The 23,805-nt window shown below is 38.3% G+C and overlaps 2 protein-coding genes and 1 long non-coding RNA gene across 3 annotated transcripts; 1 reads left to right on the top strand and 2 right to left on the bottom strand.

Moving 5' to 3' along the window:
* The first annotated feature begins 4,742 nt into the window (after window positions 1-4,742).
* On the top strand, window positions 4,743-15,643 carry LOC104237631 (glycosyltransferase-like KOBITO 1). Its single transcript, XM_009791812.2, has 11 exons — window positions 4,743-5,134; window positions 5,719-5,868; window positions 6,185-6,237; window positions 6,792-6,900; window positions 6,979-7,113; window positions 7,245-7,289; window positions 7,688-7,875; window positions 8,082-8,223; window positions 10,579-10,625; window positions 10,853-10,940; window positions 14,993-15,643. Exons 1-11 carry the CDS (start codon window positions 4,787-4,789, stop codon window positions 15,275-15,277), a joined length of 1,590 nt encoding a protein of 529 aa, XP_009790114.1. The 5' UTR covers window positions 4,743-4,786; the 3' UTR covers window positions 15,278-15,643.
* A 1,984-nt stretch (window positions 15,644-17,627) lies between these two features.
* On the bottom strand, window positions 17,628-19,774 carry LOC104237632 (uncharacterized). Its single transcript, XR_713683.2, has 2 exons — window positions 19,379-19,774; window positions 17,628-19,162 (listed from the first exon to the last, which is right to left on the bottom strand). It is a non-coding gene; the product is annotated as an uncharacterized lncRNA (long non-coding RNA).
* A 2,225-nt stretch (window positions 19,775-21,999) lies between these two features.
* Window positions 22,000-22,389, bottom strand: LOC138878010 (uncharacterized). Its single transcript, XM_070157663.1, has 2 exons — window positions 22,239-22,389; window positions 22,000-22,196 (listed from the first exon to the last, which is right to left on the bottom strand). Exons 1-2 carry the CDS (start codon window positions 22,387-22,389, stop codon window positions 22,000-22,002), a joined length of 348 nt encoding a protein of 115 aa, XP_070013764.1.
* Window positions 22,390-23,805: the final 1,416 nt, after the last annotated feature.

Genomic DNA, 23,805 nt, shown 5'->3' with positions numbered 1-23,805 from the left:
GGGGAGGCAACCCGTCCTTGGTTAGTAGAGATGCTAGTAACTTCTGGGCCACCACCACCATGAATCACAACAGGGGTTCCTATTCAAAGGAACACTCTGAGCTTTGACGCGAAGGGATGGCGGACCTTTGTCTGCAACAGACTAGACCCGTGCAAGAATGAGACATATCTTCCAATTCTGTGGGCAGTTCTAGTCACTTCTATCGTGGCCGGGTACCCGATCAATATATGTGCCGTGATGTCAGCCAACATTTCCGTGATCGCAAGGCAAGCTGACTCGTCTTACCCGTATCCTAACACTATTACAAAGAATCTCACGAATGCGAGGATCGAGCAGGAGGATTATGATATGAAGGTGCGGCCGAATAAGCCATTCTCATGGTACTCTTTGATGGATACTTCGAACCCAAAGAAGAAGGTTCAGCCTCCTACCATTGTGGGCCAATCTAACGAGCCAGTTGTGGTAGTTGCAGAGACAGTTGAGGGTCCATCCACTTCAGTCGAGCCATCCTTCAATGCTGCAGCGATGCCTCAACTACCATCTTCAGCTCCCACTACTTTTCCTACCATAGGTTCCACCTCGGCTTTGAAGCTGATGCCCATGCCTACTACTCTACTTTATGCGCTAGGAGTCTCCCAGACACTAGCGAGCCTCAACAACTGGATATGGATAGCCACTACAAAGCTGTCTGACCTATCTAGTACTGTTGCAGCGTAATTATTCATTCTGACACCTTAGGTTCCTCCGACAATGGAAGATACATTGAAGAAGCTCCTAGAGAACTAGACTACTATCATGAACACTCTAGTACAATATGGGTTAGTCATTGAGGAGCTGGTAAAGGAAGTAAAGAAAATGAGGAAGTCCCAGGATTCCAAGAAGTCAGTTGACAAGCTCCGCAGACAGGTGACCAAGATTGCAGCAACCGGAGATCTCCCATTTGGGATGCTAATTGATCCAGTTCTTACTGCACAAGCAGCACAATCAGCTCCATTGGCACCAACATCCTCAGACTGGTTTCCGACACTACCGAGGCAGTGCGTTAGATGTTCACCAACCCAGCCACTCCCAGAGTTAAAGTTGATGAGATCTAGTTGGAGAAGACTGAGGACGGTGACGCTGCTGTAGACACAAAGATGTCCAGGGAGCCATATAGAGTCTTCTTCAATCTTCCTTTACTCTTACTTTGAAAGCATTGAGGACAATGCTTATTTTTATTTGGGAGGGTGGAGTTTATTTGATCTTATTTGCTGATTCTAAGACATTTGGCTTGTACTTAACTTGATACTATTTTCTTTTTCTTTCTCTCATTATGTCTATATTCTCTCTTCTCTCATGATGTATATATTCTCTCTCTTTTCTCATTATGTATATATCTTCTCTTTCTCCCTCGTTATGTAATTCGTTCTGCTTTCAATAGTTTTTGATTTGTAACTTTTTTGTTTTTATTTCCTTATTAGTTAGTGTTTGATTTAGTAGCTTCTTTTTATGTTTCAGTAGATAATAAACCTTTGGTTTTCTTAATGTCACGGTTCTTTCCAAAGGTAGTTATTGTGTGAACCGGGTTACTCGTCCCAACGATGGATGACATGACAACCTTCTTAAAGGAATGAGTCTATTTTGTGTTAGTATAATAGTAGTAGTAAAAAAAAGACCTGATTAAGTCAAACTTAAAGAGTCAAACATGCTTCATTTGGCACCAACACATTTAACTACATGTTTATGGTTAAAGACAAGGATTTTTAGAAGGAAGTAGCTCTAGTTAGTGACTTTGTGACTCTTGTGTTGACTTTGATACCATCGAGTAGTCTAATTGGACCATAGTGATCTTCAATCTTGAATGTGGTTGTTATGGGCCTTCGACTCTATTCTCTTTAACAATCTAGTTGCATGAGGGGTGAGATGCTTTGTTGCTAGTCCAAGTATTTGTGCGGAAGGTCTAGAACTTGCCCCAAATGTGTTTTAAGGTGAAATCTAAGTTTTGCTTGGCTTGAGAAGTGATTGTAGGCTTTCCTTGGACCGTTTGAATTTTTCATTGCCTACCAATGTTGCTATCCCTAATCAACCCATTTGAGCCTCGAGCCTTTCTCGTTTGATAACCATGTTACAAGCCTTTTCCTATTTTGTCGTGAGCTTCTCTTGGCACCCGATAACCATGTTACAAGCCTTTCTCTTTTATATCTTAAGATTCACAATCTTTAGCTTAATTTTAGAAGTAGAAACAAAACCCTATTTGTGGAAGTGCAATCTAGATACTTCACTTACTCACTCCGAATATATACTACTAACTCCCATCTTAGATCCCTGTAGATTCGATCCCGATTCTTTGTTGGGTTTTATCATTGTAAACGATCGTGTCATGCCTCTATAGAGGCGTGCATTTGGACGTGATCAAGGTGTTGCATTTACGAACACTTATTTGCAAATGCGATACACGGATCACAAATGCGTTTTATCGCAAATGTAAAATGCCCTCTTTCGCAAATGTGGTTAAGTTCTTCGCATTTGCGATGATATCCTAAATGGCCAGTGGTCGCAAATGCGACCAACAAGTTCACAAATGCAATTGTCCCTCATTCGCAAAAGCGAACATTGCCTCGCAAATGCGAGGTCTCCCAACCCAAGCCTATGCTCGCAAATACAAATGCTTGATCGCAAATGCGAGCCAGACCTCGCATTTGCGAGATATGCAGTAATGCACCAACAACTGCTGTTACTCACCGGAGCCCCTCCGAGCTCCAAATCGAACATGCAGATTAGTGTAACAACATGCTACGAACTTGCTCGCTACCTCAGATCATCAAAATAACATCAAATAACAAGAATTGATAGTCAAAACTCTAAGAATTTTCATCTTAAACTCAATTTTTCCAATTTCGCACATAATGCGTCGAAACGCGTTCGGGTCACACCGGACCCTAACCAAACGTGCGTACAAGTCCAAAATATCATACGAACTTACCAAAATCGTCAAAACACCGATCCATGGTCGTTTATCCAAAATATTGACCGTGGTCAACTCTAGCCTCATTTTATGTCAAAAATCATTTTTTTTTAAATTTTCACTTAAACGTTTTTTGAAAAGCGACACGAACATCAAATGAAGCTATGGAAGGTCTCAGAACATAAAAAAAGGCTAGTACTCAAAACGACCTATCGAGTCGCCATAAAAATACTATTTTATTATATGCGTAAGTCGATATCAATCATCAAATTAGTGCTTTTAGCTTCAAATTTTTTTTTGGGGTCAAAGTCTATTAAATAGATCTTAAAAAGAAAAATAAGTTATATTATTATTAATATTAATTAGTCAATAAAAAGTGTAATTAAAGTAATGAAATTTCAAGAACTAATTTGTTGTAATCCTTGATTATTATTTTTCATTTTTTGATATTTGTTGTGGTAAGTCGGATGTCAGATATCAAGATAGCCAAATTTGATACTCTTTGTACATACCGATAAGTTTATATGTTAGTGAATTTTGTCATTTAGAAAACAAAAATAACTGAATTAATATTAAGGATAGCGAATAAAAGGGGTTCAAAGCACAAAATAAAAAAGACCCTGTAACTACTAAGCCTATACGAAGCTAGCGTTTGGACATAGATTTGGTTAAAAATTAAAAAAAAGAGTTTTTGAAAATGAAATAAAAAATAATTTTTGAAAGTTAAAATTGTGTTTGGACATATATTTTACTTTAAAAAATTTAAAGTTTTGTGAGTAGAATACTAAAAAAAGCTTCACAAACTACTATAGAGTTATTTTTGAGAATTGAAAGTTTTAATCTACCAAAAATAATTAAATCTATAAATAAACGAATATTTAAAAATAAAATTTATAAAAAATCTCCCGAATTTTATGGCCAAACAGGAGCGAAGACTTTACTGCTCCCCTAACTTCTCTCCTGTGGCTAGGTTTATACACCTACCTCGTACAACAACCACCATCTTCTTTTCATCTTTCCAGCGGTATTTCTTCTCACATATATTGATAAAATTATATTTTATGATTTAGTAATTAATTAAAATATATTATGCAATTTTTTTGGTGTCTATATACCAAATTTTTTATTATCGTTGCGGATCAAGATAAAATGATAATATAATTGTGCAAATCCTAAAACTGAAAGGGAAATATTCCGAACTAAAGTATATTTAGGGTGGATATACCCTTTAAAATTTTAAAAATAAAATTACATATTCTATAATATATTATAGGGGTATGTAGCTCCTAAATGATTGATATCATGAGATATATTTTTTATTCTACATTAAATTCGGTATATAACAAAATTCTTTGTTGATTGCTTGTTAATTATAATAACACAAATTTGATTGATCTTAAGTGGAATAAGTTGTTTTGGAACGGTCTTGTTTCTTTTTTGATATTTAATTAATACTAGCACGTTTGGTTAAATTTCTTGAAAATTAAAAATATTTATTTTATGCACTCGTTAGGTACACTACAATTGGCATATAGAACCTATTTGTTATTATAGTCCTAAACAGGATTTACTTTTTGATAATTGTTGTGGTAAGTAGGATGTCATGTGAATGTGATCAAGATGCCAAGTTTGGAACTTTTTGTACATACGGATTACGGACAAGTCACAAGTTATTAGTTACTGTAGTAGTTTCTTAATAAGAAAACAAAAGTACGTGGAGTAATTGTAAAGATAACAGTTACCAGGGTTCAAAGCACAAATTATTATAAGTAAAGAACTTAAAAGACTACAAAACTTGTTGAGATTTCCAAAATTTTCACTCCACCCCTCAACTCCTCTCCAATGGCGGGTCTGTACACCTCCCTCAGACCCCAACCACCTTCTTCTTCTTCATCTTCCCAACAATCCTTCTTCTCGAAAGTTCTTCTCCTCCTTACGATCCTTCCTCTATCCTTAGCTGTCTTTGCCTTTGTTCTTCAATGGCGTGGTGGCGGAGTTGACGATCCAATCTCCCGATGGTCTCCTGAAGAGTCTAACAAATTTCCCGGCATGGACAGCTCTCCTCTGTCCACTGTCGCTCACTCTTCTTCTCACTCATCAGATTGCTCTCTCCTCGCTCATAGTAATACGCCGTCGTTTCCTTACTACAAAGACTGGAAATTCAAACTTCATTCAGATCTCAAACCCAAGGTTTCATTTTTTTTTTTAATTTGCTTGTGAGGGTTTTGGCTTTTGATCGATCTGGAATGTTTTTTTTTTGTGAGTAATTTGCATTGTTGGTATCTATAGTTCATGCCATTTGTAAGCTATGATTTAAGTTATATAGACGGACTATGTAAAGATTTCCTTACACTATCAGTGAATTTTAACCTGCGATAATAGGTTACCATTTTTACTAAATTACCACTTAATGCATATCAAGAGATATACCTGTACCTATGACCTGATAGTGTCAACAGTTCTCATATTGTCAATGCATAGAACTTAAACTCCTTTAGCTAATTGAGAAATTCTCCCAGATTTTTTTTCTTCCCATTTGCATCTTGTAGCACCTAGTTTGGGATTGAGGCATAGTAGTTGTAACCACAACAAAATAATTATCAAGAAAAAGGTTTCTACAGCCTTTTCCTTTTTGAAATTCCAGCACCTTCAACCAATCGATATCTCCTGAACAGATTTTTAGTGCATTTGTTCCTAGTTAAGAGTTGCTAACATGCTTCCTCTATATTAACTGTTTCCCTATAACAGAAAACTAATGTTTCTCCATTATGCAGATATGTATTACAACCAGTACATCTGCTGGCCTAGAGCAGATCTTACCGTGGATGTTCTATCATAAAGTAATTGGGGTAACATCATTTTTGCTTTTCGTGGAAGGAAAGGCTGCATCTCCTGATGTTTCTAAAGTCCTTGAATCCATTTCCGTAAGTTCCCCAGCCTGTATTTGCCTTATCACTGAATTTTAGGATCATCAAACGATATTTAAATGGTATTGGCCACGATTTTGATTGGGCAGCTGCCTCTCCGTACCTTACCATCAATTAGCTCTATCTAGATGTTTTCATGAATAGCAATCCCGTGGCTGCTCTTATGAAATGATTGCTTCTAATGCAATTTTCACAAATTTCTTTCCTTTTTTAGATAAATCTAATATATACTAGTCCAAATCCAGTTTACCCACTTAATTTAAGGCTCAAGTGGCATATTTCAATTCCCTAAACTGGGTTTTGTTTTCTGCAGGGAGTAAAAGTAATATACAGAACTAGAGAGCTAGAGGAGCAACAAGCCAAAAGGTCTGTCAATTGACATTTTCTGATTGTTTCAAGGACTGGCTATTCTTTCTTGTATTCTGTTTGGTTGGGCTCATGCCAAATTTGTGTGACAGAAGTTATTGCTGTAAATTATTTCTTGCCTGTTGGCTGTAACTGTGTGAGAAATAGTTAGCATTAAATAGGCTTGCAATTTATTTCGACCATGGAATATTTCTAAAAATATAAGAATTTGTTGATTGGTTTGGTGACACTGAAATATAGGAAATTAATAGAAAAGGGCTATAATATTTTTGTTGCTTAACTTTGTTTCTTCTTATGTTCATATTTTCATTATTTCTGTAACTGTAAAATTACTTTTCATTGAGTTGTTGAAAATTGGCTAAGTTTTTTCATCTTTTAGCATTAGCATGTCATTTTCTTTACATACATTTCGTTGACATGCATTTTCTAATTTTGATCTTCTTTGATGGGAACGAAATGTGGCCTTCAAGTTTTGTTAATGGTTGTACCTTTCACATTTGCATGTCCAATGTTGTCTACCTATGTTTCACTGATGTTTTCTCATTTTGTTCTAGCCGGATTTGGAATGAAACATGGCTGTCAAGTTTCTTCTATAAACCTTGCAATTATGAGCTCTTTGTGAAGCAATCTCTTAATATGGAGATGGCCATAGTGATGGCAAGGGTATGAATTCTTCTACTTTGGCATCATCTATCATTCTAGTCTCATAGCTGATGATCCAAATACATGCTGAAATGTCAGGATGCGGGTATGGATTGGATAATTCATCTAGACACAGATGAGTTATTACACCCAGCAGGTGCTCGAGAGTATTCTTTGAGGCAGTTGCTGCTTGATGTCCCTTCAAATGTTGACATGGTTATCTTTCCTAACTATGTAAGTTAGTTGGAAAAAGTGTTCTGGAAACAGATATTTATAGACAGTGCGTGTCTGATTAACTCTCAGAACATGTTGTTTACTGCTGGAACTGTCATAAAGCATTTTTTAATGTACTCTTTTTTATTCAGGAGAGCAGTGTTGAACGAGATGACATCAAGGACCCTTTTACGGAGGTAAGCTGGAACTTGCAATTCATTATTTTGTTACTGAACTGCACATTGTTGTTGATGGGCAAAACTACTTCGATCATAGAATATGATTTGATGCATTAATATGTTTCCGGTGATTCAGCTGTTTAAGTGCAGTAAGAAATTGAGAGGTGATTTGTCTAAATTAGCAATGTTGCATCTTTCCTATGTGTTAAATTTTTATATATGTTTGACCATGACAGGATCTTTGAGGTAAATAATGGAACTCTTATGTTGTTCTGCTATTGACCTCATGATCAGAAAATTTTCAAGTGTTTTTTGTCATATCTGTTGTTTCTCAATGTTATGTGAATTTAGCTTCGCGTATGACACCTAAGACTGTTTTTCTTTTGTTTTCTTTTCCAATGTACCCATCACAATAGGTGTCAATGTTCAAGAAGAATTATGACCATCTAACAAAGGATACATATTTTGGCATGTATAAAGAAGCAACCCGTGGCAATCCAAATTACTTCTTGACGTATGGCAATGGTAAAGCAGCTGCTCGAATTCAGGACCATCTTCGTCCCAATGGGGCTCATAGATGGCACAATTACATGAAAACTCCAAAGTATGTTTGGAATCTATAACCTCTCACGTAATAATCTGTCTATTATGCTTTTCGCCCTAAGTTAATGCAAGCTTATTGGATCTTAAAGGGACAATTTTCTACTGTTTCATATTTCTGTGTCGGATGGTATGAATATTCCAATGCTTTTCCTTGTAATGCTGATATTCTAGAATTTTCCGTCATATTAAATTTTATTCATATGACAGGGAGATCAAATTGGAGGAGGCTGCAGTTCTGCATTACACATATTCCAAGTTTTCTGACTTGACTTCAAGACGAGATAGATGTGGTTGTAAGCCCACAAAGGAGGATGTTAAGAGATGCTTCATGTTAGAATTCGATAGATCTGTGAGTTTTTTGCTATTTTTCTATGTTTCATTTATATGTGGAAATAAGAGAATATTTTTTCTTATTGTTGTGTTAGTACTGTTTACATGTTACTGCTGGATAGTGTAGTTCCATAATTTTTACAGTTTCATGGTTGTTGCTTGAGAGGAGTTGTTTTGTATCTAATCCATATTTGGTTCTTCCAATTATTTTATGCAAGTTGCTTAATTTGCTACTGGGTTTGGGGAAAGATTCCCCTATTTCCATTTTCAATGGTTAGTCGGTTGGCCAGGATGCTTTGGTTTGTCGGATCGATAGCAGTGGTCAAGTGCGTTGGACGACACGGCATTCTCTTTTAAATAGTACCATCGACTAGAGACCGGATTGCTACAAGAGAGAGGAATGACTATAAGCTAAAAGGGGGGGGGAGTTGCCAACTTGAATTCTTTATATCAATGCTAAATGTCTTCGGCCTTTAGTAGCCTACTTTAAGGTTTGATCGAATCTGATTCAAATAGATTAGATTACCGGCGTTTACCCTCTTTTGGTTCCTTAAGAGTAAGGGAAGGTAAGGGGAGAGGCTCATTAATTTAATCATCATATACATCCCTTTTTTTGATACAATTAACAAGTGAATAGCAAAAGGAAATACTTCAACTAGCCCACCTTTTTTTTAAAATTTTATATTTGAAAAAAGGGAGTAGGTGAATCACTTATAATAAATAGATATAGAGAAGTATATATGTTATGTCCACAATGTTACCTCAATATTTCTTACTCTTCTCATATTCCCGTGACACAATGATATTGTGATGGTAATTATGCGTTTAATACCCTCCCAAGTATTGTCTCATAGCAGTTGACAAGTTCAAACCTAAGGATAATCAAGATATAAAATAAAACAAGTGTGTTATTAGAACATTTTTTGTTTGCTCTACTAACAAATATGGAGAGCAGTATCCGCAACTTAATAGTAAGCCAAAGAATGAAATGGATCATAAAACTTGTAGACTTATTATATTATATCCCTTGTCTGAAGACTAGCTGATCCTTTTTTGATCTTTAGCGTAATAAGTACATGAAACTAAAATGACTTTTATGCATCAGAGGGAGAATGATGACTAGCAAAATGAAAATTTATCTGATATTAATTTTTTTAACCTCTTCCATATGGCACTTATTTCGTTATCAATTGGATATTATTATAATGTCCGCATCATGATAGTGTGAATGGTGAAACGACCAGCACCATTTATTTTCAGCTTAAACTAGCTTGGATACTAATGTCACCTTTTCAAACTTAGACAACGTAATTTCTCCATCAACAACTTTTTTTGCCAACATATACAATGAGGGCCTTGATTATGTTGGCAAAACAAGTTGAATGGGAAAATTTAGCTGTCTAAGTTTGAAAAAGTGGCATTGGTATTGAACCAAGCTGGTTTAAGTTAAAGATAAATGGTACTGGTCCTTTCACCACTAACACTATCATGATGTGGACATATTAATCATATTCGGTTGATAGCAAAAAAATGCGTCATATGGAAGAGATTAAAAAAAAACTAGTACTTTAACATATTTTCATTTAGCTTGTCATTATTTTCTATCCGATGCATGGAAGTCATTTTTTCATGGACTTAATGTGCTAAAGCGCACAAAAGGATCAATTAGTTTCCAGACAATGGATAAAGTACAATAAGTGTACAAGCTTTGTGATTTCTGGTAAGTTGTGGATACTTCTCCCCATATTTGTTAGTAGGGAAAACAAATGATGTTTTAGTAACACACTTGCTTTATTTTATATCTTGATTATCCAAGTTTGAACTTGTCAACTTTTATGAGACAAAACTTGGGGAGTTATCAAGCCCCCGGTGTAGCTCGAAAGCAGAAAGAGTAGGATTCATTGGAGAGAGCTTGGTGGTCTTAAGAATGATCCGTGGGGGATTCTTTTAAGAATAAAAAATTAAGATAGATTCTAATTCAAGCGAAACCAGTGGTTTCTTGGTCCTGACCAGCTAAGACTAAAGTATCATTAAAGAGCGTTTCCACGTGGTAGAACCTCCTTGGGGTTATAAGATTTTCATGAGGCTGATCTTGAGTCATCTTCCAAGCGCGAAAACCTTCTTTTAAGAGAATATTTTTGGTTGGATTAGTACAATTGTTGGTAGCATTATAGTCGGTATTCCAAGAAATGCTGGCTTTTCCAGTTGCCCTAGATGCATGTAATGGCATCAAGTACTATACATTTTTGAGGCGCACATACACAAAGGAAATTCCTTTCTTGTCCATACAAAATTTAATATGATATGTTTTATTTTCTTGACTTTGATAGTTTATGAGCTAATATGGTGTGATAATATGTTGTATCTTCTGCAGGCATTTATTATTGCTTCAACTGCCACAGAAGATGAGATGTTAAACTGGTAATTACTATTCTAAATAGCAGCTAAATTCATTTCTAATCTCGCTCAGCTCCCTTTTTGTAGCACTCAGGTGGCTTACTGGATTAGTTATGTGCTTGATTTATTCATCAATGTAGACACTTTGCAATTCTGAAGCTGCTATACGTTTCCAGTTTGTAGAATCTTTTTGAAGAATATTAGATAATTAATGCTCGTAATAACGATCTATATGCCTTCTCCTTGGTCAGGTATCGTGAACATGTGGTATGGACTGACAAAGCGGTGAACCTGAAACTATTGAGGAAAGGCATTTTAACTCGTATTTATGCTCCCATGGTAAGCTTGGACAACCTGACTTCAGAATTCTTTTTCTTTGGGTCCAAAAGTGCAATTCTCTTGTATGAAAAAAAGAGAGGAGGTAAATCTAGCGAAAGAATCTGGACAAGAACGATTTAATAGGTCATCTTAAAAAGAATATCTTCCTGTCAGATTATAAGTCCTCAGAACACAAGAATAGTGTAGCCTTTGAAATGAGTACATATCTCTAGCATCAATTTTGATAAGAACCATGTGAAGCTGATGGAAATATGTTCTATATATCGTTTATTGTGTTGGAAATGGAAATAGGGTATTGCTCGGGAAGAATTTTGGCTGTGGGAGGACATCCTTGGAGAACTTATTCTCGTAGGATGGACTAGTAGGATGGACTAGTAGTCAATGAAGTGGTTGAGAATCATGAGGTCTCAGGTTCAAATTCCAATGGAGGTAAAAGCACTAGGTAATTTCTTCCCTACGTCCAAGTCTTGGTAGACAGAGATACTCAGTACCTCTATTGGTGGGAGGTAGCAGGTACCATGAGAACAGTCGAGGCGCAAACCAGCTAACCTGTGGGAGGACATCCTTGGAGAACTAATTCTCGTAGGATGGACTAGTGGTCAATGAAGTGGTTGAGAATCATGAGGTCTCAAGTTCAAATTCCAATAGAGGTAAAAGCACTTGGTAATTTCTTCCCTATGTCAAAGCTTTGGTGGACAGAGATACTAAGTACCTGTATTGGTGGGAGGTAGTAGGTACCATGAGAATAGTCGAGGTGCGAACCAGCTGGCCTGGATACCAAGCTTATCGGAAAAAACTATTTCTCATAGGATGGACTAGTTAATGAGAGAGAAGCTAAAGGTCAGCATGTTAGGGTTTTACATGGGAAATACATTTTAGGAGAGTTATCCAAGGTATACTTTAGGTACCATGAGAATAATCGACTAGTCACTAAGAGAGTTGCTAAAGCATGTTAGGGTTTTACATGGGATATACATTCGATGATTTTCTGCAAAAAATGCAATTTTCTTTCATTAAACTCTTATTAAATGGAGTTGTCAGAAGAGAGGTACAAGGAGGTGTGGAAAATGGTATTGAACATCGAAGCATCATAGAAAGTAGCTTCCCTTGTTCAATGCGTGGCACGCGATACCATATTAACATCAAACAAGTGATGCAACACCATAAAAAGGAGATAGGGAGAAAAGATGAGGGAAAAAATGAGAAACTCTAGATGATGAACTGGAGCGTGTCTAATCAGTTCCAGGGAAAAAAGTCCTAATTGATAGGTAACCTCGCGTATGCTACACTCAATAAGACAAAGAACTTTTATAAAAAATAAAATTAATAATAAAGATAACTTCAAACTAAAGAATATTGTTTCAAGGTAAACTCTAAAAAATTACTAATAAAGATAAAGTTTAATCTAAAAAGATTAAGGCGAAATGGTTTCCTGGCCACTTAAACTTGACGGGGTTTTAAAAGCCGATACATAAACTTATATTGTTCCCATTTGAACACTCGAACTTATTTTTTCCATAACTAATAAACACATTTGACCATTGACCATGCCCATGTGGCGTCAGTTGGTCCTAATCAGCAGCCCGCGTGAGGAACACGACGCATAGGAGCGTGAAACCCCCCTTCCCAACGCCCAACAGTACAAAATTGTATACATATTTTGTTTTCCTTAAATACTCCTAACAATTAATTGGCATGCTTGAATAGTACATGTTTTTTTTGTCTTTTTCACAAACATTAAAACCCATCATAATTTTGCACCCCCATGCCCCGTTCCTCTCTCCCCAGTTTCTCTCTAATCAGAAACTCTCGTTCTCCATCCTCTTTACTTACGCCATAGACACTCGAGAAAGAAAAAATGATAAGCTCTCTCTTTCTGTTTCTTTCATTATACAATGTGCCAACAGAAATTTTAAATATTTGAGTAAGTGAAACAATATTTCTTCACAATTTACCACCCATCTCAATAAAAGAACCCAAAATACAATCTTTCATTTTTTTCAACCCCACTCTTTCTAGATCTGCAATTTTCGATCTAATAAAAATGATGGGTTAGTGCCGTCCAAATCTGATTCTATATTACTCTAACTGCTGAAGCTTCTTAAAAAAAACTAAAAAGGAATGACAACAATGAAGGAAAAAGAAATAATTATTGTCCAAATAATATTCTAATTTGTGTTCTGTTTATAGGTTGCATCCATTTTATCAGTTTAATATTTTTGCTTGTTGAGGTTATCATCATTGACATGAAAAGAAAAGATAGAGAAAAAGAATTGGGCAGGCTTAGTTTTTGGACTAAAAGATAGTAAAATCCCTCCTGCTAATGTGTTGTTAGGATGCTGCTAGGGGACCAGGATTAGGGTTTTCGCGCCCTTGACGTGTAAGACATCCATTGGTCATTTGCTGACTGGATGGACACGTATGTGTATATGTAATACACGCGCACATGGTCTCTTGTCAGATGTGTTTATTAGTTATGGAAAAAACGAGTTCGAGTGTTCAAATGAGAAAATAGAAAGTTTATGTATCGGCTTTAAAAAACCCGACAAGTTTAAGTGGCCAGGAAGCCATTTCGCCAAAGATTAAAGATGAATATGAAAATGAGGAAAGAAATTTCTAGAGCAGTCTATCTTCTTCTACTAATAAAAGTTGGGAGAGGTATGCAGATCACATTGTCTCGTCAATTGACATCAAGGACACTCGTGTTTTTCTAGTGTGATATTTCATGCATATTGGCACAGACAATGGATGAAGCAGCCATAAATTTGAAAATACTGAAAACCAGATGGAAGCATCGTGGTTGTGTTTATTTTGGATTATATGGAGTGCAAGAAATAGGAGATTGTGTTTAGAAACGGTGTAAAATGATGTTGGAAGTTTTGAAATATTTTCTCTATTCCATTATATGTCTAGATCGAGATCGAGATCGAGAGAGATTATATGGAATGCAAGAACTGCGCGATTGTTTAGAATCGATGTAAAATGATGTCGGAAGTATTAAAACATTTTCTGTATTCCAATATATATGTAGAGAGAGAGGCTGTCCCGCAGAAAGATTAGGGATGAATTGCTCCTGAGGCTTTGATTTAGGGGTAAAGACGCAGCATGGGATGTGTGAATTGGGCATAGTTTCACCCTTGTCATCGACACAAAAGGTGGTATTTAAGTGGACTTTTGGGAGTAGGGTACAGAGGCGGGCCATGCTCCCTCAAGTTTTAAACCTATGAGGACAACTGGGATTCCAATATATATGTAGAGAGAGAGAGGCTGTCCCGCAGAAAGATTAGGGATGAATTGCTCCTGAGGCTTTGATTTAGGGGTAAAGACGCAGCATGGGATGTGTGAATTGGGCATAGTTTCACCCTTGTCATCGACACAAAAGGTGGTATTTAAGTGGGACTTTGGGAGTAGGGTGCAGAGGCGGGCCATGCTCCCTCATGTTTTAAACCTATGAGGACAACTGGGATTCCAATATAATATGTAGAGAGAGAGGCTGTCCTGCAGAAAGATTAGGGATGAATTGCTCCTGAGGCTTTGATTTAGGGGTAAAGACGCAGCATGGGATGTGTGAATTGGGCATAGTTTCACCCTTGTCATCGACACAAAAGGTGGTATTTAAGTGGGACTTTGGGAGTAGGGTACAGAGGCGGGCCATGCTCCCTCAAGTTTTAAACCTATGAGGACAACTGGGATTGGACCAACTAACTCATGGGATTTTCGGTTATAAAAAGAATTAGGAATGACGTAGAAAATCAGTGTGCGGTATTTGGAAAATAAAAAGTTTCATGGCCATGGCAAGTCAATTGCAGCCATGAAATGACAACTTTTGAAGTCCCTGAATATAGAGTAAGAGTTAGTGTTGGGGAAATGTAGATCCTTCCATCATTCGTTCAAGCAACCTGTTTGTCTTTATTCCAGCAAGACAATGCCTGCATTTTGTTCTCTTGAGATAGTCGAGATCTCTTGGTTTTCCCTAAAATGTCAGAAACATTGTTATAACTCATTCCAACTGTAGCTGTTTCTGTTCATTCTTTTCTATTTTACATGTGCAGGTTATTGTCCAAGGTTTGAGGGAGAGTGGTGTTTTCAGTTCTATCGTTTCGTCTGCTCAGAAATCTATATCGAAGGACAAATTTTTAGCATCCATCGAAAGTAGCAATTCATCAAAGGCTGCTGCCTCTGAGACACTTCCTTCGAGAAAGATTGGTAAAAATCAACATTCTCAAGCTACCAGAAGAGTTTTAGAGGAAAGTGCTTCCCACTTTGAATTTTATGAAGAAGCCATTCCACCACGGCCACCCCCAGGCATAGATGAAGATGTCATAACTGAAGCATAATTGTTCTCCTTTCATGGCTTCTGCTGCTTTCTTTTGTCAACTTGACGGAGTGGATGACGAATGTCTTCATTTGTATCAGTGTAGTATAGCTTAAGATGTAAGCTAGCAGATTCATGGATGTGGGTTAGTTCTTGCTTCGGTTTTATGGTTATTCCCGATCATTACCCAAGCGGAGGTGTAAATTTATGTTGTAATACAGAGAAGCATACAGATGTTGGAGTTGGGCGGCGGGGGGACGGTGCAATTAGAAGGATTTTATTTTCAGAGGTCCAACTTTATGGTATGGAGATGAGGGGTTATTCTTAATGTATAGTAACTCGACCTTTAACGAGTTGATTATTTTTTAGGCTCTTGTTTTCTGAAGCACATGCTTTGATTGGCTGTTTACTAAACTCATTTATTAACTTGAATCCGGGGTTCGGATCATGATAAAGCCTTGAGAAAGAGGATAAGAGAAATGAGAAAATTACTAAGCAGGTGTCGGGTAAATTTCGTCCGTTCTGATTTCTAAAGGCTGTTTGGTTGGAAGAATTCGTAAATGATCTCACCATAAAATAATATTATGTTTGGTTAGAGGGATTAAAAAAAAAAGAAATTTTTTCCTTCCTATATAATATTTGAAGCTTATTTACTAAAATTGTCCTAATTTTTATATTACATGCTCTAAACAAGGATTACTTATAAATTATATACAATCTGTTATACATAGAATTGTATTTAAGTTGAATGTCTATATTTTAGAGAGATTCTAGGGTTTGTTACTTTGTGTCTAAGTCACTTTTTCCCTAAAAATAGAGGGGTTCTATTCCATTGCAATTCGTCCCAAAATCAATAAGAGTTTTCTCTCTACTTTTCGCTACAATACTCTCATTCTTTTATTGTTTTATGAAACGTTATTAGCACGGGACTCTAACCAATTGAATAGAGGCATCTGCTTTGATCACCAGGCTTTGGGAAACATGCATGTTGTTCAACTTGTAAATAATATTGAGCATAATGATTGTCAATTGATTCATAAATTTACTTCAGGAAATTCTGGATTTTAAGGTAGGTATTTTACCTTATTTTTCTCTTTTAAATTCTTGAAATTTTATAATTTGATTTTAAATACAAATAAAGACAATAAATTTTTATTATAACTCTAATAGAGTTTGTAAGAAATTATAACCACACGAAGTGGTAAAATTTCTATGTCTTGCCATGATCAAATTCATGTATGATTGTGAGCACAAGAAGTGAAAACCCGTCCCATTGAATTTGTTTCATTCTCATTCCCTTAAGAGAATGTGATAGCAATATGTGATAAATTTGAAAGAAGACAAAACTATTACCGTGAGGTATCAATGGATGTGAACGTGACAATAGACGAAATTATAATCTTCATCATTGTGGTAATGAGAACAATAAGAATTCACAAAATAATCATTCACTTTGTTAAAGTAATATTTGTCACACCTCCTTTTTCCCGAGAGGATAGGGAGTTTTTCCAATTTAAGTGCCATTAATCGAAATGAGATTATTTATTTAATTCAGAGTCGCCATTTGGGATAATTATGGGGTGTCCCAAGTCAGCGATTTATTTTAAATCCCAAATCGAGGAAATTGACTCTATTTTACGGTCTACGAATATAGAAGATCGAGTAAGAAATTCTGTTAACCCGAGAGAAGGTGTGAAGCACTCCCAAATTCCGTGATTTTAGCACAGTCGCTCAACTATTAATAATTGGCCTAATTATCTAATTTATTATATATTTAAAACCTATTGTGCATTTTTACCTTTTAATCGCTTTTAATATTTATGAAATTTATTTGAACAAGTCGCGATATCGTGCACTCGTTTGTTTTTCTACATATTGCGAATAGCGTCACGAGAAACGCACCCGCGATCTACAACATGTTGATTTTATTATTGTTTAAAGTTATGGTCGGGTCACATGAAATGCGCACCCGAATTGGAGATTATGTATCACGACTATGCCACGGGGACCGTACTTGTAATCGTGATGATTTAGTTACGTACCTAAAGTAAACTAGGGTGTTTGAAATTATTCATTCTCTATGTTTGAGATTGACTGTAAAGGTCATGAGTTATGGAAAGAGTTGTTGAACAGTATAATGTATTAATCGATTCTAATTCTTTGGGCCTTTGCTGCATTGGAGTTCATTTTGGAAGTTAGATTTACGACCCAACATCTGTACGCAAATCCCTTCTAGGCAAGCTTTTGGGCTTAACTATTTCTAAAGACGGCATCCCAATAATTCTGTTAATGCCTCTTTCAACATTTTCACATTTTTTCAACATCAAATGCAAATCAACAACAGTTTATACAGAGTTTTAAACACAACTATATGAATAAATAGATTTATATGGCTAGTTCATTAACTCAAACTCAATTTGGTGGGAAGTATTACATTATCAGCCATTGATGGAAGCTACTACTTTCAATTGTTGATGGAGTTCACATTAAACCAGACAACCCACTAATAATAAGCTGCGTGAGTGTTCTTTCTTGATTGCTTAAATTAAAACATGAACTATCATGGACAATATTAAAGCATGTCCTATCATACCAAACCTTTAATCAAATCGTGCAAACGAATAGGAAAGAGATCTGTAGTTTCCTAACATGGTTTGAACTAGCATAAATATACATATACACTACAACATATTCAATATATTAAAGAGCAGAATTGGAGAGGAAAAATGGCCACGCTTACCATGTCTTCTAACAGACCTCAATACTAGTTATGATTACATTCAAAGGGACCAATATCTCAAGTAAATAACAGATTCACATGCTTTTGATTCCAAATAACCTTCAAATAAATGACCTACAACTATCCAAACTTCCTATGTTCTTCACAACTTTACATGCTTCTCATCAGATTCAACCCTTAACTATTACTTAGCATGATCACCTAAAACAGATTCACTGCCAACATCAATTAGCTCAATTAATTGAATCATTCTAGTCAAAACATTCAGTTCAAAACAATTCAATCAATGATCAAATATCGACAAAGAGATGAAACAAACAAATCTGGTATCAATCATCAGGAATATATGAATGTAGGCATGTTCATGAGGTCAACAACTCAAACATCCATTCACATTCGAAGAAGAAAACTGACAGGGCTTAGTAAACACATCTAGAAGTAGAGAAACTGATGACCAGATCTTAAGGTAGCCTAATGAAGGCTAAAAAACTAACCTCTTGAGCTAAGAACAACAACAAAATTGAAGGAGATTGAGCCAAAAATACCCTCTTAACAACAGAAACAACAACATTAACCACCAAGAACAAAGAACTAACAGCCAAATTCGAATTCCCAACACAAATGGAGTAAACCAGTAGAAAAATAGAAAAAGGAAAGACAACCTTGAAATTTTTTCTGTTTTGTTTTGTTTTCTGTTTTCTATTTCTATATCTAATTTGAAACTCAAGAAAAGAAAAAATCAGTGTGAAATGGAGAAGGGAATGTGAAGTTTCTGCCCAGAATTCCTTGTGAATCTGTCCTCAATTCTCTCTAAAATGAGTGTATATATGCTACTCTAAGCAAAGAATGAGAGAAGGTCTGATGAAGAATATTCTAGCATGAAATTAGGGAGTGTCAGCTGTAAAAATGGATAAAAAGCATCTTTCTTAACAGAATTTTGTACAGCTGTCTCTCTTATCAGATATTTCCTGTTTCTTCAGCATTTTATCTTAAGAGATTGGGACAACTGTCCCTTTCTAGAAGATTCTTCTAAGCTGTCAAAAGATGAACTTGTTCTTATCTTTATCAACTTTGTACTGCCCTGCTTATGGACAATACCCAAAAATCTGGGCTACCTAGCCAGCAGGCCCAGCTCTTTATGCTAGCAACCATATCCGATGGGCTTGCCTGTCAACATAGCATGTCCAATCATTCTAAACAAAGAAATCACAGACCCAATCTGCTAAAACAGCTCAAGTATATGAAATTAATTCTTAACCTAAGAAACAACAGATTAAAATCTATTAACACCCTAATTGAACTTGAAACTACTAACACATGAAGAAGATGAACTGAAAGACAACATACTGATTAAAAAGAAGAAGAAAGGAAAGTTAAACTAACTATTGGTTCCAAGCGAAAGGAATGAGAAAGAATTCCCCAACACTGGATGGGCCTAAGCCTGAAACGTCCGATCACTGCCTCAAACTTCAACGGTTTCGAACCGAACTAAAACTAACATAAATCGATTGCTCTCGTCAAGAGCAATCGATTCACGTAAGCTTGAGCCGAATCGAATCAAATCCCAAAAAAAAGAGTGAGCTAGGGTTTTTGGGATTCTAAGATCTGAAATTCACGGAGCTTGGGTGGTTTTCTGGGGAAATTGGTGAGGTATTGGTGTAGGAAGGTGTGAGGATTATGTGGTATTAATTTGGGGTGATTTGGAGTAGCGCCGCCACCGTGGGCGATTTCCGGAGGCGAAAGACGGTAGTGAGTGAGAGACAAGAGAGATGAGTTATGAGAGGGGTCTTTTGGGGGTTAGGGGTCGGTCTTGAGACAATTATAAGGGGTGAAAGTGATGAGTTGTGGACCATAGGATTGGGATATATGGACGGCTGAGATCAAACGTGACCAAAACAGGGTTGTTTTGGTCATTTGGTGGGGTGGACTGGATTTTAACGGGTCCGGGCTGGACTGGGGCGATTTGGAAGATATTAAGGCAATTGCAACAACAACAACATCCTAGTATAATCCCACAAGTGAGGTCTGGGGAGGGTAGTATGTACGCTGACCTTACTCCTACCCCGAAGGGCAGAGAGACTATTTCCAGGAGACCCTCAGCTCAAGAAAGTACCAAGTGACGATATATTAGTATTATTGATAGACTCATAATATAATAACATAAAATACATAACATACATAAAAGAAATTAAAATAGCAAAATAACAGCCATATAAGAGAATATAGGAAATACGAGAGAGATGGAAGGTAAACTAATATCCAGCGTATAAAGCCCTGCATCAGTAGCTAACCAGTAGTATCCTAAGCCTAACTCCTAACGGGCTAGTCTCACTCTAGTGCGCTGTATAGATATTCACAACTTCCCCCTAACCTTCAACCTTAATGTTCGACCTCCACAATTCCCTGTCTAGGGCCATGTCCTCAGTAATCCTAAGTCGCGCCATGTCCTGCTTGATCACCTCTCCCCAATACTTCTTAGGTCTCCCTCTACCTCTCCTCGTACCCACCACCGCCAATCGCTCACACCTCCTCACAGGTGCATCAGTGCACCTCCTCTGAATGTGCCCGAACCATCTGAGTCGTGCTTCCCGCATCTTGTCCTCTATTGGGGCCACGCCCACCCTCTCTCGAATATCTCCATTCCTAATCTTATCCATCCTTGTATGCCCGCACATCCACCTCAACATCCTCATCTCTGCTATTTGCATATTCTGGATGTGTAGGTTCTTAACCGGCCAACACTCGGTACCATACAACATGGCAGGTCTAACTACTGCTCTATAAAACTTACCTTTTAGTAACGGTGGCACTTTCTTGTCACACAGGACTCTCATCGCTAACTTCCACTTCATCCACCCCACCCCTATACGGTGTGTGACATCCTCGTCGATCTCCCCGGTCCCCTGAATAACTGACCCAAGGTACTTGAAACTACCCCTCTTAGGTATGACTTGAGATTCAAGCCTTACTTCTACTCCCTCGTCCGTCGCCTCGTCCCCAAATTTGCACTCGAGGTATTCCGTTTTCGTCCTGCTCAATCTGAACCCTTTAGACTCAAGGGCATGTCTCCAAACCTCTTGCCTCTCATTGACGCCGCGTCGGGTCTCGTCAATTAGGACTATGTCATCAGCAAATAGCATGCACCATGGCATCTCCCCTTGAATATTATGCGTTATGGCATCTATCACCAGGGCAAATAGGAAAGGGCTGAACGCCGACCCTTGGTGCAACCCTGTAACAACCGGAAAATGCTCGGAGTCGCCTCCTACTGTCCTAACCCGAGTCTTAGCTCCATCATACATGTCTTTAATCACCCTAATGTATGCAACCGGGACCCCTTTAGCCTCTAAGCAGCTCCATAAGACCTTCCTAGGTACCCTGTCGTACGCTTTCTCTAGATCGATAAACACCATGTGAAGATCCTTCTTCTTATCCCTGTATTGTTCCACCATCCTCCTAATAAGGTGGATAGCTTCTATGGTAGATCGCCCCGGCATGAACCCGAACTGGTTGTCTGAAATAGACACCGTCCTTCGCACTCTCATTTCAACCACTCTCTCCCAGACTTTCATGGTATGACTCAGTAATTTGATACCCATATAGTTGTTACAGCTCTGGATATCACCTTTATTCATATATAACGGAACCATTGTACTCCACCTCCACTCTTCCGGCATCCTATTAGTCTTGAATATAACATTAAACAACCCAGTAAGCCATTCCAAGCCTGCTCTACCCACACCTCTCCAAAGTTCAACCGGAATTTCGTCTGGCCCGGTAGCTCTGCCCCTCCTCATCTTACGCATTGCCTCCATGACCTCATCGACCTCAATGTCCCTACAATAACTTAATTCATGGGGGCTGTCCGCATTCCTCAATTCACCTAGTGTAATATCCTGATCCCCTTTTTCATTTAGAAGTCTATGAAAGTAGGACTGCCATCTCCTCTTAATCTGGTCCTCCCCCGTCAAAACTTTGTCGTCATCATCTTTTATGCACCTCACTTAGTCCAGATCCCGAGCCGCCCTCTCTCTCACCTTAGCGAGTTGGAATAACTTCTTCTCGCCGCCTTTGTTCCCTAGTTCCTCATACAGACGAGCAAAAGCTGCTGCCTTAGCCTCCGTTACTGCCATCTTCGCCTCCTTCCTAGCAACCATATATCTCTCTCTGTTCGCTGTCTTCTCCTCCTTGCCAGTGCTCCCTACTAGTCGCAGCTAAGCCGCCTTTTTCGCTTCCACTTTACCTTGGACACCGACATTCCACCACCAGTCTCCTTTGTGGCCACTGATGCTTCCAGAAGCTATACCTAACACCTCTGTCGCCGCCTTCCTTATGCTGTCTGCCGTCGTCGACCATATAGTGTTTGCGTTCCCACTACTTCTCCAAGCTCCCATTGCCGATAACCTTCCTACCAACTCCTAAGCTTTATCCTCAGTCAAGGCGCCCCACCTAATCCTCGGGCGGCCTCGTACTGACCTCTTCTTCCTCTTTATCGTAATACCAATGTCCATCACCAAAAGCCTATGTTGCGTTGCAAGGGTCTCACCTGAGATAACTTTGCAATCCTCGCACCACCTTCTGTCGCATCTCCGGAAGAGGAGATAGTCAATCTGAGTCTTCGCCGCCGAACTTTGGTAAGTAACCAAATGCTCCTCCCGCTTCAGAAAACTTGAGTTTGCAATCACTAGATCGAATGCCTTGGCAAAGTCCAGCAGCGAAGTGCCCCCTCCGTTCCGTTCCCCAAAACCGAAGCCGCCATGCACCTCAGTATAACCACCTGTGGACGACCCAATATGACCATTGAAATCTCCTCCTATGAATAACCTCTCGGAAGGTGGAATGCTACGAATGATGTCATCCAACCCCTCCCAAAAACGCCTTTTAATCTCCTCATCCAAGCCAACTTGCGGCGCGTACGCGCTAACGACATTTAAAGTACACTCACCCACCACCAATTTAATAGTCATTAGTCTATCATTCACCCTTCTGACCTCAACCACCGACTCTCTAAGATGGCTATCGACTAGGATACCCACTCCATTCTTACCCCTGTGGACTCCAGAGTACCACAACTTATACCCATCCGCATTTCTCGCCCTCGATCCAACCCACCTAGTCTCCTGGACACACGCTATATTAATCTTCCTCTTCTGGAGGATCTTTGCCAACTCTATGGACTTACTCGTCAGAGAACCTATGTTCCATGACCCGATTCTCAACCTATAGGCTCCCTTGCCCCTTCTACCTCCCCTGCCTCCCGTCCCACACCCTGACCCTGGCCCCACACTCTTCCCCACACGAGGACATGCCCTTAATCTACCATCCCAGACTGCAACCACTTACCCCTACTGCCAATCTAAAGAGGGCTCGCTAGTGCCCAACGGCCAACGAATCAAACTAGAAGGAAACAAGTCACTACAAGTACACTTGTAGAATGATTGAACTATTGTGAACTAAAGGGACAACAATTTAGCTAAACACCAAAAGGGAAACCGTAGAACGGGAGGTACCAACTCCCGAGAACCAAACCTGTGTTAACTGGCTTTACTTGGTGTAGTTATACGCTCACGCACCGCTTCCCACCGTCCTTTGACGATGCTCGCTCAGATTGCTCTCCTTTGCTAGTGCTTGTGCGCCCAACTTGTCTTCGACAAGTTCGTGAACTTCCTTGAAAACATAGAATATACCACGACCCAAAAAGCAGGAGGGCTGTCACTGCTACCACTGGTGTAGCCCTGACAGTAGTAGTGGAAATATAGGGAAAAAACAGAGAACTGTATAAAATTCACCAAGTTCTACCGTGGTACAAC

Source organism: Nicotiana sylvestris, chromosome 9 (assembly GCF_000393655.2).
Source record: "Nicotiana sylvestris chromosome 9, ASM39365v2, whole genome shotgun sequence".
NCBI classification, from domain to species: Eukaryota; Viridiplantae; Streptophyta; class Magnoliopsida; order Solanales; family Solanaceae; genus Nicotiana; species Nicotiana sylvestris.
Note: the sequence above shows the minus strand (reverse complement) of the source record. Positions and strands in the feature narration are given on the sequence as shown.